Source organism: Dipodomys ordii, unplaced genomic scaffold (assembly GCF_000151885.1).
Source record: "Dipodomys ordii isolate 6190 unplaced genomic scaffold, Dord_2.0 Scaffold64, whole genome shotgun sequence".
Classification (NCBI taxonomy): domain Eukaryota; kingdom Metazoa; phylum Chordata; class Mammalia; order Rodentia; family Heteromyidae; genus Dipodomys; species Dipodomys ordii.
Genome location: NW_012267280.1, coordinates 8,543,306 through 8,563,566, shown reverse-complemented (window position 1 = coordinate 8,563,566; position 20,261 = coordinate 8,543,306). Strand labels below are relative to the sequence as shown.

The window sequence follows — 20,261 nt, the reverse complement described above, 5'->3', positions numbered from 1 at the left end:
CTCCAGGCCAGGGTGGAGATGGCTTGACGCTCAGCCCCCTCTGGTAGGAGACTCAAATTGTGGCCAGTCCTGAAAGAGTCTTCTCCCAGGCCCATCCTTCATGCACATCAGATGTCACTCTGCCGGCGTCTGCCTGCTCCTACTTTCCCCTGACTGTTCAGCACTTTCTGTGGGCACGTTGTGGCTCGGCCTCGGATAAGACATCACACACAATACAAAGGATTCATCTGGGGAGGGGTGAGGTGGGAGAAGGTCTCTGTCAGGCACACTGTGTTGCACTAGGTTCAAGGTCAGCACATGTCCATATAATTCTTCCATGGGAATGACTGTCAGGGAGGACTGAGTGAGTTTGCAAATGTATTTGCAGATCCAGACACTGAAAAGTGGTATCAGTTCTTTGGGGGAACAAGCACAGAACAAAGTGGCTGCAATGTGCTGAAGTGAGAGGGTGAGCACTTAGAGGTATGAATTCTAGTCACTGCAGAGCAGGAGGTGCAGGGCAAGGGGAGTTCAGCACTATGAAGGACGGTGAACTGCCCAGGTGAGTTATTCCTGGGCTACTCATGAATCAGCAGACTACAGAACTAAGGCCAGATCTCGTAAGCACCTCAACCGTGTTACGTCGTTGGTATTAATTGCTGGAGTCTCTTGTCTAAGATATCTGTTTTCCTCTTTAAATGATTTATAAAATTCACCCTTGAATCTATCTGAGCCTAAAACTTTGGAAGGATTCTAGTTATGAATTCAATCCATTGAAAAGATACAAGCATTTCAGACAGTCTGCCTCTTGAGATAATTGTCCCATTTCATCGAGGGTGTAAACTGTGTAAGTAGAGAATTGTTCACAGCGATCCTTTACCATCCTTTAGTGGTGCCTTGGCTTCCCCTTCTGATGACCATCTATTGTTCCTTTTATTTTTAAACATGGCTGGAGGCCCATCCGTCTTAACCAGCTTGCGGTTCTTGTATAAAGGCACTGACCTGATCATTAAAGCTCCATCTCCATGAACTCAGCAGTGTCAGTACTGGTGGTGTCTCAATGCACAAACTTGAGAGGAGATCGAAGCACTCAGTCCACCCGGTGCAGTATGAGTACTATGTTTACGACCCAAGATTTCCATGATAAAGTACATAAATGGAGGCTTAAGACACCAAACACCTAATTTTCTCCCAGTTCTAGATTTGAGAAGCCCTCTACTGGGATGTCAGCATGTTCACGAGCTCTCCCTGCTCAGGAGGGAATGTGCTCAAGCCTTCTACAATGCCTGGTAACCCCAGGCGTGTCTTGTCTTGTGACAGTATCACCCCAATCTTTCTTTCTGTCGTCACGTGTCTGTCTCACCTATATTGCTTTGCTTCTCTTCTTACATCAGCCAAACCAAATTCAACCTGGGCCTCTGCAGGGACCCTATTTCCAAATAAGGCCACAGTCACAGGCACCAGGCTTGGGGGTTCTGTCTAACATCTGCAGTGGAAGCAATCCGGCTCACAGTGGCCATGAGGAAGCACTCTGAACCACTCATTCCACTTGCAGTAGGGGAAAAAGCCACCAGAAAGACTCATCATAGAAGAGTGGTGTCCCTTGGTTGATGTTCCATCCACTCATTTCATTAGCATGGCAGCATGACTTACAGGATTGTTAACAAAGGAAACCATTAACAGCTGTAGTCATGGGGATTAAATTTTGACAAAAGCCAGAAAAAGTATATATTGGTACAAATACCATCTGACATGCAGGAAATATTGTTCACAGCTGTGTGTGTGTGTGTGTGTGTGTGTGTGTGTGTGTGTGTGTGTGTGTGAAATAGTTAAGTTCTAGCTCCAGGACTTAAGAAATATAGATTAGGACAAATTGGAAGTGGAGTGGCCTTGCAGTTTCTACAATTAAAGACAAAATGTGCTCAGGGGCTCCTGTAGAAATGATCAAGTCCTCAACTGCAGCTCCCAGGAAGGGCTTGGTGTCAATTTTTCATGTGTAACGTTTAGTACTCTCATTCCCCTGATGCGAACCAATCTTGCTATGATTGATTTATTTTCCAGGAGCAAATTAAAAGATTTCCCTCATCTATATTACACAGATAAAATGCTTTTTGCTAGTCTGTAGTTGTAGGTCCACAGTAGAGTACTTGCCTAGCAATTTCAAAGCTTGGGTTCAGTATGAAGCACCTCAAAACTGGGTGTCGGTTTGAACTGTGAAGTTGTTCTTCATTTAAAACTTATTCTGGCAGAGAGAAATGGGCTAGTAATGACAGCCAGCACATAAAACTTGGAGTCAAAAATGGTGTTACAAGCCTGTAAAACCAGTACCTTGGAGGCTGAGCAGGAAGATTGTGGGCTTTAAGCCTGCCTGGACTATATAGCCAGACCTTGTTTAAGGAAAGAAAAGCAAAAAAGAAGATTAAAAAGGGCTGTTCATTCATATTTTTATAAGTATTGCATTCATTTATTTAAAAATAGTATTTAAGACTTGTGAGATGTAATTCCTGAACCTATTATTCTTCTTTCATGAACGTTTAGGCTTGTTTTATACTTGAAAGGCTTAGTCTGAAGTATTAACCCTCGTGCATCTCATCTACAATAATGTAAGCAGACATCCCATCAAATGCACGTAGCAACACAGGAGGGAATTAATGTGAATGCTCAGAAAGGGTCAAGCCCACATGCAAGGAGACAGCATCATTAATCTGTGCACCAGTTCAGGAGAGTTTTATATTTACAGCTGAAGATGTACATATGGGACTCCTATTAGGAGAATTAGATTTGAAATGTAATATGAACATCTCAAATGATTATCAAGTACATATCTTAGATGAGCAAGTAGCACATGCATGTAATTAATCATAGACAGGAACTATTACAAGTGACACATTTGGTTGTTTTGTGCTTTATAATCATCTTATATTAATTGTAAGAAGTAAGGAGTATTTCCATGATGCATATAATATATTGAATCATATTTACCCATTTTTATTGAATTGACCTACTAATTTGCTTTCACTTTGCAAAACAGAGTTGATTTGCTATACCTAGGGGGTTCTAATTATTTTTAAAATAAAAACTAGCAGAAACTAAGTGCCAGAAACTCATGTCTGTATGTTAGATTCTCAAGAAGCTAACTAAAGAGTGCAGCTTAAAGTCAATTTGGGCATAAATAACCAAAATAACCAAAAAGAAAGCAGGACTTGGAGGTATAGTTCAAGTGGTAAAATACTAATAGAGCAAGAAAACTGTGAGTGTGAATTTAAACCCTAGCAAGATGAACAATCATTCAACATAAATAATAAGATCAAGTAGAGTATCTTAGTGCTAACTCTCTGGTCCATGATTTAGTGTCCATTTGATAACTCTCTGGTCCATGGTTTAGTGTCCATTTGATATGCTACAAATTAGGACCCCATGAAGCTACTAAGAGAAATGATCTTGATAGATGTGCATGGCTAATTCTTCTAATCCTAGCTACTGAGGAGGCTGAGATGCAAAGGATCATGCTTCAAAGCCAGTTTGGGACATTCTATTTCTATAGTCTGGAAATAGTCTAACCAACAAAGTGATAGACTAAAAGTATGGCCCAAGAGAGAGAACACCAACAGTGTGCTAGAGTACAAGGTCCTGAGTTCCATCTGGAGTACCAGTAAACACATACACAGAGAGAGAGAGGAGGGGGGGAGAGAGAGAGACAGAGAGAGAGAGAGAGAAAGAGAGAGAGAGGGAAGAGAGAGAGAGAAAGAGAGAGAGAGGGAAGAGAGAGAGAGAGAAAGGTTTTGACATTTTGAGAAAACTTTTGTATTGCAACAATCAAATTGTTTTAATGGGATCCATTATTCGTTAAAAACGTACATTTACTTTTGACCTGTATGGTCAAATAAAAAAAAATATCCCAGGTATGAATCCTATCAATGGCATTCTCGGTGATCTTAAAGTGGAATAACAAAAACATGCTGCAGTAACGTTAACTCATGCAGAAGGGAGAATGTGGCATGTGTGTATGTGTGAGATGTCAGCAAGCTTCTGGGCCATTTTCAGGCACTCAATGTAGACCAGCTCTCCTACTTTATTCCATATGCGGATTCTTTTGTGTTTCTGGCATAAAACACTTACCTGCTGTTCCCTGCTGAGAAGGAGACCCTTGCTTTCCTCTCGAGGTCTGCTTGTGTCAGTGCAGAAATGAGTTTTGGGATCCCTGCATCCCAAAGGGGCAGGTTTTGCCTTTAGAAATTGTCTGGATTCCTATAAATAACTTCAAAATTGCTAAAGCTGCACATGCCAAAATCATTTATTGCAGCCTGCCAAGGAGTCTCCATTCTTAGCTTTACGCCAGCCCTTTTTTGTCAAGGCATTATCTCCAAGTATAAGTTCTGTAGGCGATGGCATAAAATAATTCCTGCTGTATTCCTGCGGGAGCTCTGAACTCCCTCACAGTAGGACACAGGAAGACTAAGGTTTTGGGGAAAGCACAGAAAGAACTAGAAGCCACAGGCATCCAGAAGTGAGAGGAAGGACCTGAGGAATCGACTCTGTGGCAGAGTGAGGGTGCAGAGAACTCACAGATGTGCTCTAACATTTTCCAAAGACCAGTGGTTAGAACTCGGCTACTAGTTCTGTCCTGTCCTCCCCTCCACTCTTCTCTCCTTCCCTCCTCTTCACCTCAGCATTCCCTTTCCTTCCTTTCCTTCTCTTCCTCTTTCATTCCCTTCTTTCTTCTTCCCTACTCTTTTCTTCCCTTCTCTAACACTTTCCTTCCCAGTCCTTCCTTCCCTCCCTCCTTTTCTTTCCTTCCTCCCTTCTTCCCTTTCTCCTCCCTCCCTCCCTTCCTTCCTTCTTTCCTTCACCCCTTCCTTTTTTCCCTCCTTCCTCCCTCCCTCTCTTTTCCTCCTTCCTTCCTTCCTTCCTTCCTTCCTTCCTTCCTTCCTTCCTTCCTTCCTTCCTTCCTTCCTTCCTTCCTTCCTTTTCATTTATATTCAATGTGACACCACTATCCTTGTAGTTATTGTTTCTGTAGAATTTACACAGAGATAGATAGCCAAGCCTAGTGAGAGCCTGGTAAAGTTAACTCCACTATGTGCTGCATCAATCACGCCGCACTCACCACCAGCCTGAATCTCACAAGACTACTCGCGTTCACGAATGCGCCAAGCCCCAGACTATCTGGGAGCTGGGGTCCATGAGCCTCTCCACTCCTGAAAATGCTCTGTTAGACTCTAACCAAAAGGATCTCTGCCGGTTATTTTAACAAAATAGGCTGAAGATAAATAATTATTCATTATTAAAAAGGAATTGACTACTTCTGTGAGCAAGAGAACTGGGAAGAATATAGGAAAAGCACATGTCAGAAGCAGATACTCCTGCTGGGGCTAAGGAGTGTGTGTTCATCCCCTACCCTTAGAGATGGGCTCATAGCCATGTGTAAGTTGAACGGGGAACTCCATAAACAATAATGAGCAGTGGAGATGCTTCCTATGACCAATGCCTAAGAGTTAGTGCAAAACTTCCCTTGCCTCTAAGCTGGATGTACAGAGAGGTTAGAAGCACAGCAGTTCCCAGGAGTGCCACCAAAAAATGTCACTCTGAGGGGCTGGGAAGGTGGCTCAGTGGTAGAGCGCTTGCCTTGCATGTATGAGGCCCTGGGTTCGATTCCTCAGCACCACATAAGCAGAAAAAAAAGCCAGAAGTGGCACTGTGGCTCAAGTGGTAGAGCTCTAGCCTTGAGCTGAAGAGCTGAAGGACAGTGCCCAGGCCCAGAGTTCAGGCCCACGACTGTACCCCCCCCAAAAAAAATGTCACTCTGGGTTTAAAAGATGTGGTATAACCAACCTAATTCATCTCATCAGGCCCTTAGTGGCCACGGGTTTCGCTTTTCAGTATAGTTTGAGAGGAGAGAAAAACCCACTGGGAACCGTTAGCATAAACCCTAAGTCACTGTGGCACAAGAACAGTTCCATGAAGTTTCTCTGAAGTAAGGAACTTAACTATTTCCAGTTGGTCATGAGGAGTTCACAGCTCCGATGTTCTGAAGATTGCATAAGCCAAGGGCACCAAGCAGCAGCCGACAGTACGGAGCTCACCTCTGCTTGGAGCCATTGCTCTACCTGCCTAGCAATGGGATGGAGATGCAGCCGGGCCATGACGTCCTGTGCTTGCTGGAATGCTTTGTGAGCCTAAGTGTCACTACACAGAGTTTAATATAGTTCCCTGCAAAATGATTCTGACTTCCTCCATGATTCTTCAGGGTTTTATCGAACACAAACTATATCTGGCCACTGATTGCCGATTGGGGCTGAATGAAGCATGGCGTCTGCTTTTTGCCTGCCTGATATGTATAATGCCATTGTTTTTCCTTCTTTTTCCTACAGTCTGGGGCCGATGTTCTTCTCCAGGATGTCAACGGAAACATCCCCCTAGATTACGCTCTCGAAGGGACAGAATCCAGCTCTATCCTGTTGACCTATCTGGATGAAAATGGTAGGCTGGAACTTTTTTGAGGGGAAAAATAAATAAAAACCTAGAAATAAATACATTGTGGAATTATACATACCTGTTCATCTTCATAAGTATGCTGCTATGCATTCACACTGACATTTCCTCCGTGAGTCAGTGAATACGGCCCTTCCTTCCTCCCTTCCCACTGTTTGCATTGAATTGTGCAGTCCTTGAGGCTGCTTTCCACAAGCCGGCAGAAACCTAGAAGGCAGTGGTGGAGGGAAGCTGAGCAGCATGTGAGGTGTGTAATGAGCAGGACAGTGTTTGTAATTATGAACTATTCAGGAAGGGCAGTGAGCCAGCACACAGTGGAATTTCAAGATCATGGGAGCCAGGTCATCTTAAGTATTTTCTCCCCAATGTGCGGGATCCCAGTCAAATGGGAAGCCATTGACATCACAAGCAGAGCCGTGTGGGTGGCCTGCCTTCATCCGCTCGGTGATGCTGAGCAGCAGGAGCATCCGCAGAAGAGAGCCCCTGGCTGTTACAATGTGAGCCAGAAAGACATGGGGGCTGAGCTCCGACAGGTGGCTGACAGGGACAGGGGAGTTAATTACACGGAGCCAGCATGTAATTCATGACTCAGCCCTGTTGGGGGTGGGAGAGTAGGAGGCCCTGGAATCCTGGGGCGTGGCATGGCGAGAAAGTGGAGAGCCACACAAGCCCTCCTTTGCCCTGCTGGTGAGGTACAGATGACAGCCAGGAGGGGACAGTGCTTTACAAAGATGACCCTGCTCAGAGGGAAGGTTCCACTTGGAAGAGGCCCTGGCCCAGTGAAGCTCCCCTTCCCACCACTGAGGGAAGTGGTCCCATCATCTTCCCTGTGCTCTGCCTGCTTAATCTCCTGCACTTGCTTGTCTTACAAGGTTTATTCTTAGGAGAGCTTAAAATAATAATTAGTACTTGGCAGTCACGAATTCATAAGCACAAGGTCTCATTGGTTCACAAAAGCAAGGGAGGAGAGGTTTGCCTTGACGCATATGAGGCTGCCTAAGCTGAAGGTCACCTAGGCAAGGTCAAAGCAGTATACAGGGAAGGATGCTTGAAGCCAGGATTTCCTGGCTGAAGGTTAATGCCCACGTCCCCTGAACAACTTGCGAGGAAGGTCACAGTTCTAGATTTTCTGGAAAAACTTAGTGCACGGTGCTGACCACCATATGTACTTGAGGTAGGCTGAAAATCTAGTCAAGAGAGTAAGAACCGATGACGATTGCTTATTACAAAAACAACTATGTAATCATCATCATAATCAAGAGAGAAAAAAGAGAGATTGTGCTGTTGGGAATGGACTTGGCTCCAAATCCATGAAGCTGGCACATTAACTCTGTGCACTTCTTGTCTGTATATAAATAAAATAGATTTCCAGCTGCCACATCAGAAATAATGTGGCTGTGCTTCTTTGGCGAGCTAGTTTTATGCCTGTTTTCTGCTTTTCATATTGGTCTGAATTTCTGAAAGCCACAGTCCTAAATGTTTCCTTTTAGAAAAGAAAATTGAATAGCTGCTAGCAAATACATCAACATCCTTCTACATCTTTCCAACTCAGTAGAAGGTTTTGTTTGGTAGGAAATATTGGTATGTGCACAGCTGACATGATCTAGCCAAGGGAAAGCCCCCAAATAGGTGTATTACTGTGGAAGGTTGATTTAAAAAAAAAAAAGGAACAAAAATAGGAGGACGCTCCCTTCTCTGATGACCAGGAGAAAATCTGTCATGAGTGTGGCTGCCATAATCAGTTTGTAAGAAACACATTTTCTGGAACAAACTCAATTTGATATCTCTACAGTTTTTAATTCCATTTTCCTTTTGTCAGTACTGGCTGGATCTTTTCTTCCATCTGCCCTCCCCTCCCTTCCCTTCCCCCCCCCCCCCCCGCTTGGGCTTTTTCTGCATCTGTCAGTCTCTGTCCTGCATCTGCACAGTTCCATGTAAACACCATCCACCTCCATTTATTCCCTGGCCCTCTCCATGGAGCACGTGTGGAATTATCTGTGGTAGCAGCCTAGGCTGATGTCTTCCCAAATCTCTCACTTTGCACACTGAGGAGATTGCTGTTCTTGGGCCCTTGGTATTTCAACCCTGGGTGGCCATCACCGGGCAGTGGCCAAGCCTGCATCCTTCCCATGGTGCCTCTTGCTGCTGCAAATTGGTAGATGCCGTGCTGTCTGCTGCCACGGTGGCAGGGGGAGCAGGCGAGGTCCCCAGCGAGCTGATACCTGGAAGATCCCTCGTCACCGGCCCTAATTGTACTGTCACTCCAGCTTACGTTGCGAACCTGGGCCCAAGCAGTTAACCTCAGCTCCCCACCTAGGCTTCTGAGATGTAAAATGGGCCAGTCAAAAGGGCTGATTGAGCCTTTGACGGATGTTATATCTCCCGCACAAGGCAAACCAGCCGGAGCACAGGAAAAGCAATCAATTCTGAAATGAAATGCATAGGGACAAAAGCAGCGAGGGCAGAGATCAAGGTGATGTGGGAAGAGTATCAGCATGTATGTGTGTGTGTGTATACATACATATGTACATATTTACATGTACATGTATACACACATACTTATGTATATATTCACATATGCACACGTATATAATACCAGGGCCCCCATCAAAGCTGATACTTCACTGACTGGGCAGACATCACACCCCACCTGCTCCGAGGTCCTAGGGGGAAAGCTTGGCCTGCCTGCCCCGTTACTCTGCTGCTGGCATTCAGCTTCCTATCCTGCCAGCCACTTGGAATGCCCCAGCAACTTCTGCCAGAGAGCTTTCTACCCACAGCCCACCTTAGCCTTCCAGAACTTTCTATACCAGGGCCATTTCTTTCTTCTCCTTATGACCTTATGTCTCTTCAGCGGTCATCAGCCTCAGCCATCCAGCCAGAAAACTCTCTGGTGGTTTTTCTGCAGTTTTCCTTCCCTCTCTGTGAGCCTCTTTCCATGCTGCCTTTTATGCCCCGATTCCATTTGGGTCCCTCAGTGTCAGCCTTCCTGGAGACCTTCCTTTTCCTCATTGCACAATGTCTAAGTGACCCCACTCTTTTGCTCATGTTGTTACCACTGTCTAGGTCCCAGGATTATTGCTCAGGCTTTATTGTTGTGAAGACCTTTAGCCTCTATGGGAAATGTTTTTAATATGCATCTTGACTTGGAGGTCAGATGATTTGAAATAGCATGTCCAGCATGAAAGCTGTTACTGTCCTTTCATACTCTGTATTCACTCCTTTTCCATAAAAGCATGGAAGGCTACTATCAGAACATGTGCTTTCTCTCATGCATCATGTATAATTGCCACCAAGCTCCAGAGTGTCCTTCTTTGATACCTCTCCACTGTGATCCCTTCCTTTACCAATCATGCTGTTGCTGCGGTCTTTCTAATTTGGGTAAGTGCATCATGTCCAAAGCTTGTCACTGTACCTTAATCATTACAATTCATTGTCTATCTTTCAGAGGACTCCTGATTAATTTGGTTAGGATAATCCCACGTATTTCTTTTGTTTAATGGAATTTATTCACAATGCATTCCTACACTGTGCTTTTCAGCTTCACACAAAGTTGGGTTTGGTCCTGCCAAATTGTTGAGGACAGTCCCCAGGGATGCCCGCTGTCCAGGTTCAGGGGCAGGGCTAGGTTAAGGATCTAAGGCCAGGATGTGTTCGTTTCCCATTGTCTGCCTAACTCTGCATGAGTCTGCCTGAGTCTGGGGCTTATTATGCCCATGAAGCCTAATTCTCTGAGATAAAGAGATGCATATTACAGTCCCAACATGTGTCGTATCACAACAAATGACAGAGGGCTCTTTGGAGATATTTCACTTGTACCCAAATGATGATTCAGAAACAAAATGATGAAAAAAATTGAGACAGGCATATCTGATACTCTAAAGAAGGAGGGGACAATCTGCTGTATGGTCACTTCAGAAAGATCTCACAGTGGTATGACAGTACCACTAACCCAAGTAGGGCTGGGAAACCTGGAGGGAGGGGGGTTGGTTTTCAGAATCCTGTGATGTCTAGGTAGCTGGCCCAGAGCAGGTATGAAGGAACTATGGAGAAAGGACTGTGGTCCCCTGGGGGGCATTTATCTCAGGACATTATAGCACAACCGTACAGCCACAGTATAGCCATGTTACAGCCATGGTATAGCCAGTGCAGAGAACCACACACAAAGAAAGAGTTTTCCTTCTGAGGAGAGTTAAAGAAAGTTGACAGGTTCAGATTGACGTGAGCCATTAACAGAATGTAGGTTTCTATTAAGTATTATTAAGTGCAATAAGGCAGTATGGGCCACCACATCACATTTAAGAACTAGGAATTCCAGGAGAATGGCTTTATTTCTCCTATTTTCTTAGTGAAAAGGAATGCCAGCTTTCTCTTACAGGAATAAATCTAAGCATGCCTGGGATTAATTTCTTTTTCCAAAATGAGTATAAAAATGACAATATATTAGGAAAATATTACCCCTTATCCATTACCCATTACCAAATAGATGTCCTGTGGCCTAATGTCCTATTGCTTGACTTTCTTCAAGTGTAATGAACAACTAATTTAGTCATTTACATACTACTGTCAAAAAGATTTTTGGACATAAAACAAAAATCTAAACATACATCTTAATTGATATCATATTTGATTCAGTTTTTAGCCCTTAATTAAAAGAGTAATGTGTCATAGCAACACCTGTGATATCTTCACTGCAGAGGCCACAGGTTGAGTCCTGATGAGCAGTGTCTCAGTCCTCTGTTTCACTGTGTGCCCTTCATCTTTGGGCTGCCCTGTCATTTAATTTTAATTATGTGATTAAATCATTTCCCAAAAGGACCCGTTCAGTTTGCAACAAACACTGCGATATTATGACATTTAACAAAATAAGGTGATATAAATGGCTTCTTATACTTCTGATGTAAAAGGGATTGCTGATGTCCAAGAAATAATACTTGGAAAATTAAAGCCAGGAGCTGGTGGCTTACACCTAGAATCTTAGCTACTCAGAGGGCTGAGATCTGAAGATTATTATTCGAAGCTAGTACAGGAAGAAAAGTCTGTGAGAATCTTTAATGAAACACCCAAAAAAGCTGGAAGTGGAGTTGTGGCCCAAATGGTAGCTTTGAGCATACACACACAAAAAAATCAGGGATGGCACCCAAGGCCTGAGCTCAAGCCCCTGGACTGGAACACACACACACACAAATTAAATTACATGTCAAACACCTCAAAAAATGGGGAATGTAGTGATAGTTTTAACTGGTTTGTAGCAGACCTCTAATTCCTTTAGTAGGAGAATCTGCTAGCTCTTCTGATACAGCATATGATGCTCAAGACTGAGGAAGATGGTAAGTGGGCTTCTGTTTCACCGATTGGCCTTGAAAAGATGGTTTGCAACAAGTTGCATGATCCAAATCTTTCATCTGGCTTCACATTGATACTATGTGAGTCCCTATCGCACAGAAAGACTCACCTGAATGAAAGGCGCCAGCTCTGTTGTCATCTGCGGTTGATAACCACAGCTCATGTTTACCAAGTGCTTACCATGGTTTAGCTCTTTCCACACATCCTCCTAACAGTTCCTGAGACCCCCATTCTGTGAACCGACACACAGGAGGACTAGCCTGCCCACAGTGAAACCAACAGTCACCAAATGCATGTGGCACTAAAGACAAATGCTAGCCATTGTCTCTCTATTCTTTGTTCCCCTCCCACCGCCCCACCCCATGTTCAAACGTAAAACATAGACTACACAGGGGTGAAGAGCTCTACAGGGAAAGTAATAGCACCTGCTCCTGGTGACCTCCGCCCAGGGCAGAGTGTAAACACTGTGTGTTCATATTTGACTCATTGACTAATAATCCTAAAATCCAGATAGGTAAGGTGACTTCCCAGAAGTTGGCTTGCGGCTGCAGACCTCCGAGCAGCACCTGAGGAGTGTGGAGCCAGCACCGTGCTTGCATGTGCGGTGTCAGGGAAACATGATCCCTTCCTGTACGAGATGGGAAGTGCTGAGAAGAGAGAGTTGTTCACACGGAACACCTTGAGAGGGAAATGCCGCCGCTGCCATTATCAGCACAGCCTCATCACCCACATCAGCATCCTCACCGTCAAAGGCATCATGATACCCACCACGAACAACACTGTCATCAGCACCTTAACTGTCATGATCACCACCATCACCTGATAATTGTCATCACCACAATCGCAGCCATCACATCCACCATCACCATTACTGTGGTCACCCTCCATCTCCGCTTTCATGCCCATCATCATCATTTCTATCATCTTCATCACCATCACCATCATCATTTGTAATCCTCCTTCTTCACCTTCACTTGGAAACAGAATGCATCCTCTCTGTAAAACCCAGCTTTGTCCACGAGGCAGGCCAGGAACAGGAAGATAGACGATAAATGAAGAGATACAGGGTACCCCTGAGGTGAAGCTGTCATCGCAGTTCAGGTTAAAAATAAATGCTATGAGAGTAAGAAGTTAGCACACATGAGCCTTTTAAAAAATTTTTTTTGTCTGTTGTGGGGCTTGAACTCTGGGCTTGGGTGCTGTCACTCAGCTGTTTAGTTCAAGGCTAGCACTCTAACGCTTGAGCCACAGCACCACTTCCGGTTTTCTGGTGGTTTATTGGAGATAGGAGTCTCACGGTCTTTCCTGCCTGCGCTGGCTTTGAACCTTGATCCTCAGATCTCAGCCTCCTGAGTAGCTAGGATGACAGTTGTGAGTCACCGGAGCCCAGCACATGAACCTTCTATGTATAAATCACTCACCTCACTGGAGAATGACTAAGTACTTCACTCAATGCTAGTTACCTTTCTTAATGTGAATAATCATGCAATATTCAAAGGCAGCATCCTTTAGACATTTTTTGGAAGTAGTTTCGGTCAGGAATATCTCAAAGGTAGCACAGAGAATCCTCCAACAGGGTCCTCAGAGCAACTCTAATTCCAACACTGCCATAGCAATTAACGTTGACCCAGTATTGCTGTTAACTACTGGAGATATTCAGTATTCTCTTCTTTTTAAACTGAAGTGCATTTTTTACTACAGTACATGATATTTCTTTTAGGATTGACAATTTTGGCCAGAAAAAAATGAGTGAGCAAAAGTTACGTCCAAAAATTTCTTTCTATTTAATTTAAGTAGTTTGAACTATTTTGATGAGTGTATAGTGGTCTTTCATATCAGAACAGATATTCCCAGAAAACCTCCACATTTGACAACAGCCTGGTAACGGCTTTAGAACTCTGATCAACACTAGACTTTTCCCCTAAAGACTACAATCTAGTGAGACATAGAAACTGGCTGTAAAAATGAGAGCTCATAGGGGAAGAAGGGCTTCTTGAAAGAGTTTGTTGAAAGAACATGGGATCAACTGACCCTGATCCTTGGTGCTCAGCTGTAGCTCTTTGTGTGGACTGAACGCAGTATTCTTTCTCCCCTAGGAGTAGATCTGACTTCACTGCGCCAGATGAAGCTTCAGAGACCACTGAATATGTTAACAGATGTCAAACACTTCCTGTCATCAGGAGGGAATGTTAATGAGAAAAATGATGAGGGAGTGACACTGGTAAGTGGTACATTTTACCCAGATATGGTTTAAATTGATGAAGCAAGTTGATTCTAAAACATACAAGTGGACACAATTACCCATTTATTAATATGCATTTCTGATCCATAAAAGTACTACATACCCATCCTAGAAAACTTGAAAGTCACAGCAACATGTAAAAAATAACATATAACACACTTAGGATATCGCCTCTTTGGCTAGCATTTTGTGGACCTTTGAAGACTCTGGCTCTTGCTCTGAGGGAGGTAAAGAGATACTGATAAGTTCTATAAGAGACACTTCAGATTTCAAAAGATTGCTGTCTGTGTTGTTTGTGTTGAGGATAGGGCCAGGGTGCAGCTCAGAGCTCAGTTTGGCAGCTTTTCCAGGGAGGTCAGTGGCTTTGCTTAGGGTCAGGTGATAGTGAAAGGAACTCAAGGTGTTTCAAGTTAGAAGCCCCCCCCCCCACGGTGGTGTCAGCAGGAGACCCTGTGGGCCGCAGTGGAGCTCCCAATGGGTGTGACATGGGACCTGGAGAAGACTTCAGAGTGTTAAAGCTGACATCAAACAATACAGAGAAGACTGGCAACAGACCATCTTTGGAGAAAGAAATACAGACCTGTATTTGCCATATTGTCTGAGGGTCTCTTAGCTACCCAGTGGAGGGGCTGAGTTAGTGTTGGGACATTGAAATCTGGAAATCTGGAAAGATTTCCCAATGGATGAAAGAATTTGTAGAGTATTAGTATAACATAATATTATAGCCTTACTAGTGGAGGCAGAAGGAGGAAGCAGGATTTAAGACTGAGCCACGGAGATGAGGGAGAAGAAGGGAATCCAAGAAGTGAAATCAGAAGAATAAACATGGACGTAGGAGGAAAGCCAAGAGAATGAGAGGTTCTGAGAGTCAAGAAGGCGGAATGGTGGACTCCAAACACTGCTGAGCACGCCCATAAAGGAGGTGGTGGTGAGTTCTTCATTAGACTCAGAATCTGGGAGCTGGCTGATGTACCCCAGAAGGGATGACCTGGGAAGAATGGAGGGGCTATTTAACTGATTCACTTATTGCAAGTCCTAAAAGAATGCCTGCCATGAACGAAGCAGAATAGAGCCCCTTTAGCTGTTTACTAGAAAATACTTCAGCTTTATGATTTTTTAAATAAGTCATTGCTATGTGGAAAGTAGTATTTATGTTTCAATCTCAGCCAGTTCTTCAGTAGTGAAGCAGTAGAAAGGAATCCACATAGGCCAAGAGGTTGCTATCTTTTGTACCTCCTTCAATGGTGATGTACCTCGTGACTTTGTTCTGATTCAACAGAGAAAATTGCCAGTGATTGTTCTGTCAGGACTAAATCCCATGATGACTGTCTCTGAGCCACTAAACAGAATGTGACAGTACAAACTAGACAAGGAAGTTGCCGTGGCCCCACAGCTCAGTCCTCCATTCCCAGCATCCATGAAGGGCCCACCTATTTGTGCTGGAGTTTCTTTTCTGAAGGGTGTGCTGTGCCTTTCTGTCTATTTTTGGAGACAGGATAACAAAACACTTTTGTTCACAGACTGAGTTGGCAGGTCAATTGTGGTTCAAAATGAGGCATAATTTTTCACATTGCTATACTGTTACGTGAAAGACAGGCTACCCAACAAAAGGCTCTGTGATTCTGCACTTCTAGGAAAGGGGTGTCATGTTGATTCTGTCATATTTATTTGAAGAAGCCACAGAAAAACCAAATGGAGTGTAAGGGTTTTGTAAAAATGTCTTAGTTTTTACTAATATTCTTAAAGATAAACACAAGTTTCGGCAAATATGGGGTTTGTTTTTACAAATACCATCTTCCAAAGCATCTAAAAATAAATTCCTGAGTTTGAGTGTGTAAATTCTCTTTAGAAATATCCCTTCAATAGCTAGTGTATGTATTACTGAGACACTGGTACTCAACTATTTTACCACAGAATTGGGTCTATCAGAGCTCAAATTAAAGATTACAATGTCAGCCCCCTCCCCATAAGCCAGGAGTTATTATTTTATTCCATACTTTCCTTGGCTATCTGGAGTTGACCATAGGTCTCTAGTTAGAACAGTGTTTAAAACATATAGAAATATTGCAGATAATTACAAGGAAAACCAGCTATTAGGAAAGATAGTAGTAGTAAAAGATTCAACTTGTAGGAGTCTAAATTCCATTTCAGACACCAAAACATTTGTCCTTTTTAATGTGGAAGCTTTATATCTTGAGTGGCTTAGCTATTTGTAATTCATATGGTGACTGTCAACTGAAATCAAGATAAAGACTAACTACTAAGGTTTTACAATGATGACCTTTCATAAACATTCTTTTCTCTCTTGTAACAGAGAAAATACATGATTTGGGTTTCATTTGTTGCTGTTCCCGATTTAGCCTTCACTGGACATGAATTTTTCAGCCTCTGTTGGTGTTGCTTGTAGCCAGTGGTCTGGGCAGCCTTTCTAGCAAGAGGCTGGGGCTGGTTTGTGTCTCTGCACACAAACAGGGTACAATTTTCTCTGTTGGATCAGAACAAAGTCATGAGGTATATCACCATTGAAGAAGGTACAAAAGATAGCAACCTCTTGGCCTATGTGGATTCCTTTCTACTGCTTCTCTACTGAAGAACTGGCCGAGATTGAAACATAAATATTACTTTCCACATAGCAATGACTTATTTAAAAATCGTAAAGCAGACAGGGTACATCAAGAGGCTGCAGCTGGTGGGACTTAAGTTTTCCCTGTGAGAATTGTCTCCTCTCCACAGAGGTTGGCCTGTGGCCTTGGTGTCATTAGTGCCCGTGGCTCACCCACTGATAGGCCCACTCTTGATTCAGTCATATAGATTCACTTTCATACTAACACAAAAGACCTCCTGAAACCCAGAGGCTACTGCATTCAGAGGAAGCTACCCATCATGTATTGATTATTTGAATCATGAAGAATAAATTAGAAATGGGTGAAACTTTCATACTCTAGAAGAACAAGTATAATAAAAATATATTTCTAAAAGCCATGTGGACCACTGGATGGAATGCTGTAGATGATTTTGTAGACAGAAATCGATGGGCAGATAGATGGAAAACTTGGCCTCTTAGGATAGGAGCTTTCAGTAGACAAATCATTTCTCATCCAACCAATTGTAAGTATAAGAAATATAGTACTATATATTGCAGATTGAAGAGTGTAAGTATAAAGGTATAAAGGTACAAAAACAAATTTTCCCTGAGTTCCACCAATAAGTATATTTAATGAGCTTTTGTTTTAATTTTATTGAACTTTGGTCTTTGTACAGAAGAAAATGCTATGGAGTCATTTCTACCAGTCCTAGAAGGTGGTATACATGTCACTAAATTTAACTTATTATTTTTTCCGAACTTGATAGTTTCTTTTATATTATGTTTGTGGAGTAAAATCAGAGGATTGCTTAGGAACCTTATTTAAGTCAAGTATAATTATAGTTTGCTGAGAAAGGCTGATGCCTTCAAAATGAAATTTACCCATCTGAAAATGTTAAAAATTCTCCAAATCCCAATCTCATTATAGATCCCGAGGCTTCATTTCTAAACTTCAAATTCCATTAAGAACCTAAACTGAGAGAAGGTTGAAAAAGCAGCTACAGAACTGTCATAAAGCCTGCCAAGATTCACTGACCCCTTCCAGAGCCTTTCTCAGGTTCCCGTCTGATTCTGAACCCCAGCTCCTGTACTCAGGGCAGTACTGGTATACCAGAGCCAGAATGCAGCCTTCCCCCTGTGAGCAAGAAGCAGGGAGCTATGGAATTAGTGCATTCTTCATGTTCAGATCCTCAGATCACAGCCAAAAGGAGCTCTGGGAGGGATACATTGGATACATGCCTACTGCAAAGAAGGAAAATAATAATAAATAATTTACATTGATCAACAATTGAGAGTATGAATTTCAAAGAATGTGATGACACCTACAGAGAACAAATAATAAGTGTGTGTTCTTTGTCTAGCTCTCTGAACCACAGATCCAATATTTTATTAAAGCACTTTCTTTAAATGGTGGATTAAAGTGTTACTAATGTCCCTAGTGTTTTATGTTGGGTAACAAAATGTCTTCTCATCGCAGCTCCACATGGCATGTACAAGCGGCTACCAGGAAGTGGTGTCCCTTATTCTGGAACATGGAGGTGACCTCAACACAGCAGACAATCAGTACTGGACCCCTTTGCACTTGGCAGCCAAGTACGGCCAGGTAAAGTAAAGCTGGCCATGCAGCAGCCTGGGAGGCAGAGCTGGGAGCGGCCCAGGCCATGCCAGCTCTGGCTGCATGAGTACAATAATGCTGCTCTCAGGAGGGCTTTCTAGAATGCCTGATCCTCAGCCGCTTTCCTGCCCTGTGAAGACACAGGTCTCCTCCCCTCAGAGTGCACAGGGGTGACAGTCATGGTTCCTAGTGTTTGTACCAGGCCAGGACATCATCTGAAGCAGAGACTGTAAGCTCCGACCCACCATGCAACCCCCAGAATACATCCTGGCTAATGAGAAGCTGCTCACGCGTGGGTATGCCATCATTGCCCAATGTAGAAGAAGCAGTACAAGGAGGAACGAAATGTTTTCTGAGGGAAATCCGAAGAGGAGTGGAGGGGAGCAAAAAGAACAGGGTGGCTGCAAGAGATAACAGAGGCAGAAATGCAGAGAGTTCTGTGAAATACTGGAGGAGAAGGAAGCATTCTTTCTATAAGATTCAGGTAGAAACAGTCCATAGTAGACTCATGCATAAACAGCAATAATTTATTAGACAGCTTTATGCCTTGGGTGGGAAATGCAACCCATGGTTCTCGGGCTTGGGACATTTACCATTACAGTGTAGAGTGTGTACAGGTGAGCAAGGAGGTACAAATTATGAGCACCTGAGGGCTTTACACATTGTAATGTCCTTTTAATAATAAATCTACCAGTCAAGGTATTGATTTTGGACATTTTAATCAAATGGAAAAATGACTTTCAAAAATAACTAGAGCCTGTAGTATAAAATTAAAGTTCAGCAATTCACTGTTTCCTTTTATATGTCCATATATCTGAGCTTGCAGACACATGGACACACACACAGGCACATGTACATACACACACACACACACACACACACACTCACAGGGTGCTACACTCTTTGGGGGCTGGCAGCTAGCTTCCCTCGCAAGTTCTCACAGGAGAGATGAGTCTCTGGGCTGAGTCGCTGGGCGGCCCGATCTGAGGCGCTTTCCCCATGGGTCTTGGGTGCAAGTACAGGGGGAGTTCCAGAGTAGACCTCAGTGCTGGCCTGCTTGCTGACTTCTGATTGGAAACGCATGGGAAATGGCCTCTGTGTAGTCAGAAAGGAATTCCCCCGTCGGAAGACACTTCCTTGTTTTACTCATAAGTGTTCACTTTCCTGAGCATGAGATTACTTTCATTGTTGGAGGTTTTTGTGTAGAAAACAGTTTGCTTTTATCACCTAAAGACTGCTGCGCTGGAGATTAAATCTAAACATGAACTTTGGAGGGGACGTGAGCATTCAGACCACAGTCACGACGCATAGGGCGGTATCAAAAATAAGAAAACCTTAACAGAATAGCAGAACCCTCTGGACAATCATAATTTAAGAAACTGACTGAAGACCATAAAGAAAGCTAGACAAGCCTTCCATAACCCAAGCCCCCTCCCTGGTTAAGCCACAGCCAGCTGTCTTTTGCACCAGGATTCTGGCAGCGTGTGACTGCCCTGCCCTACAGTTAGTGGATGTGAGCAACAACGACTCTTGTTCAGAGGGGAACACACAGAGCAATCACTAGGAAGCATGTCACTTTGGGTGATGGGCGCTGATCACTGGTGACAACTCTACCTTTAACCCTACACACTAAGTCCCAAGTACGTGCGTCCTCTGTGACCACCAGGGGGCAGAAGCAAGAAAATCCACTCTGAGAACAGTGCCGAGATAAATACTCCAAGCCACTTCCAGATCCACTGCTAGAAAGGTATACAGAGATGTACTTGTACAGTGCAGTTTTATGTAGCCAAAAAACCAAAGTGTCAATTGAAATAAACCCAACATCTTAGACAATTCTCAAAAATTCCCTGGGGAAACAAGAGAACAAGACATGGAAAAATATGTACATCAGGACTTCATTTCCATAACTGTCATGAATAGGCTAAGCAGCATGGTGCTTAAAGATGCTTTGTACGTATTTTCTAACATATCAATACTGAATCCAAATTCTGTGATAGTGCTCA

At 43.5% G+C, this 20,261-nt stretch overlaps 1 protein-coding gene across 1 annotated transcript in view; it reads left to right on the top strand.

The window, feature by feature from the left end:
* The window catches only part of Myo16 (myosin XVI), a 267,093-nt gene that overhangs the window by 38,838 nt on the left and 207,994 nt on the right, over positions 1-20,261 (top strand). Inside the window, exons 4-6 of the mRNA XM_013022725.1 lie at positions 6,351-6,459; positions 13,914-14,038; positions 18,121-18,246. Coding sequence (XP_012878179.1) covers positions 6,351-6,459; positions 13,914-14,038; positions 18,121-18,246 — 360 coding nt within the window. The remainder of the gene's footprint in view (positions 1-6,350; positions 6,460-13,913; positions 14,039-18,120; positions 18,247-20,261) is intronic.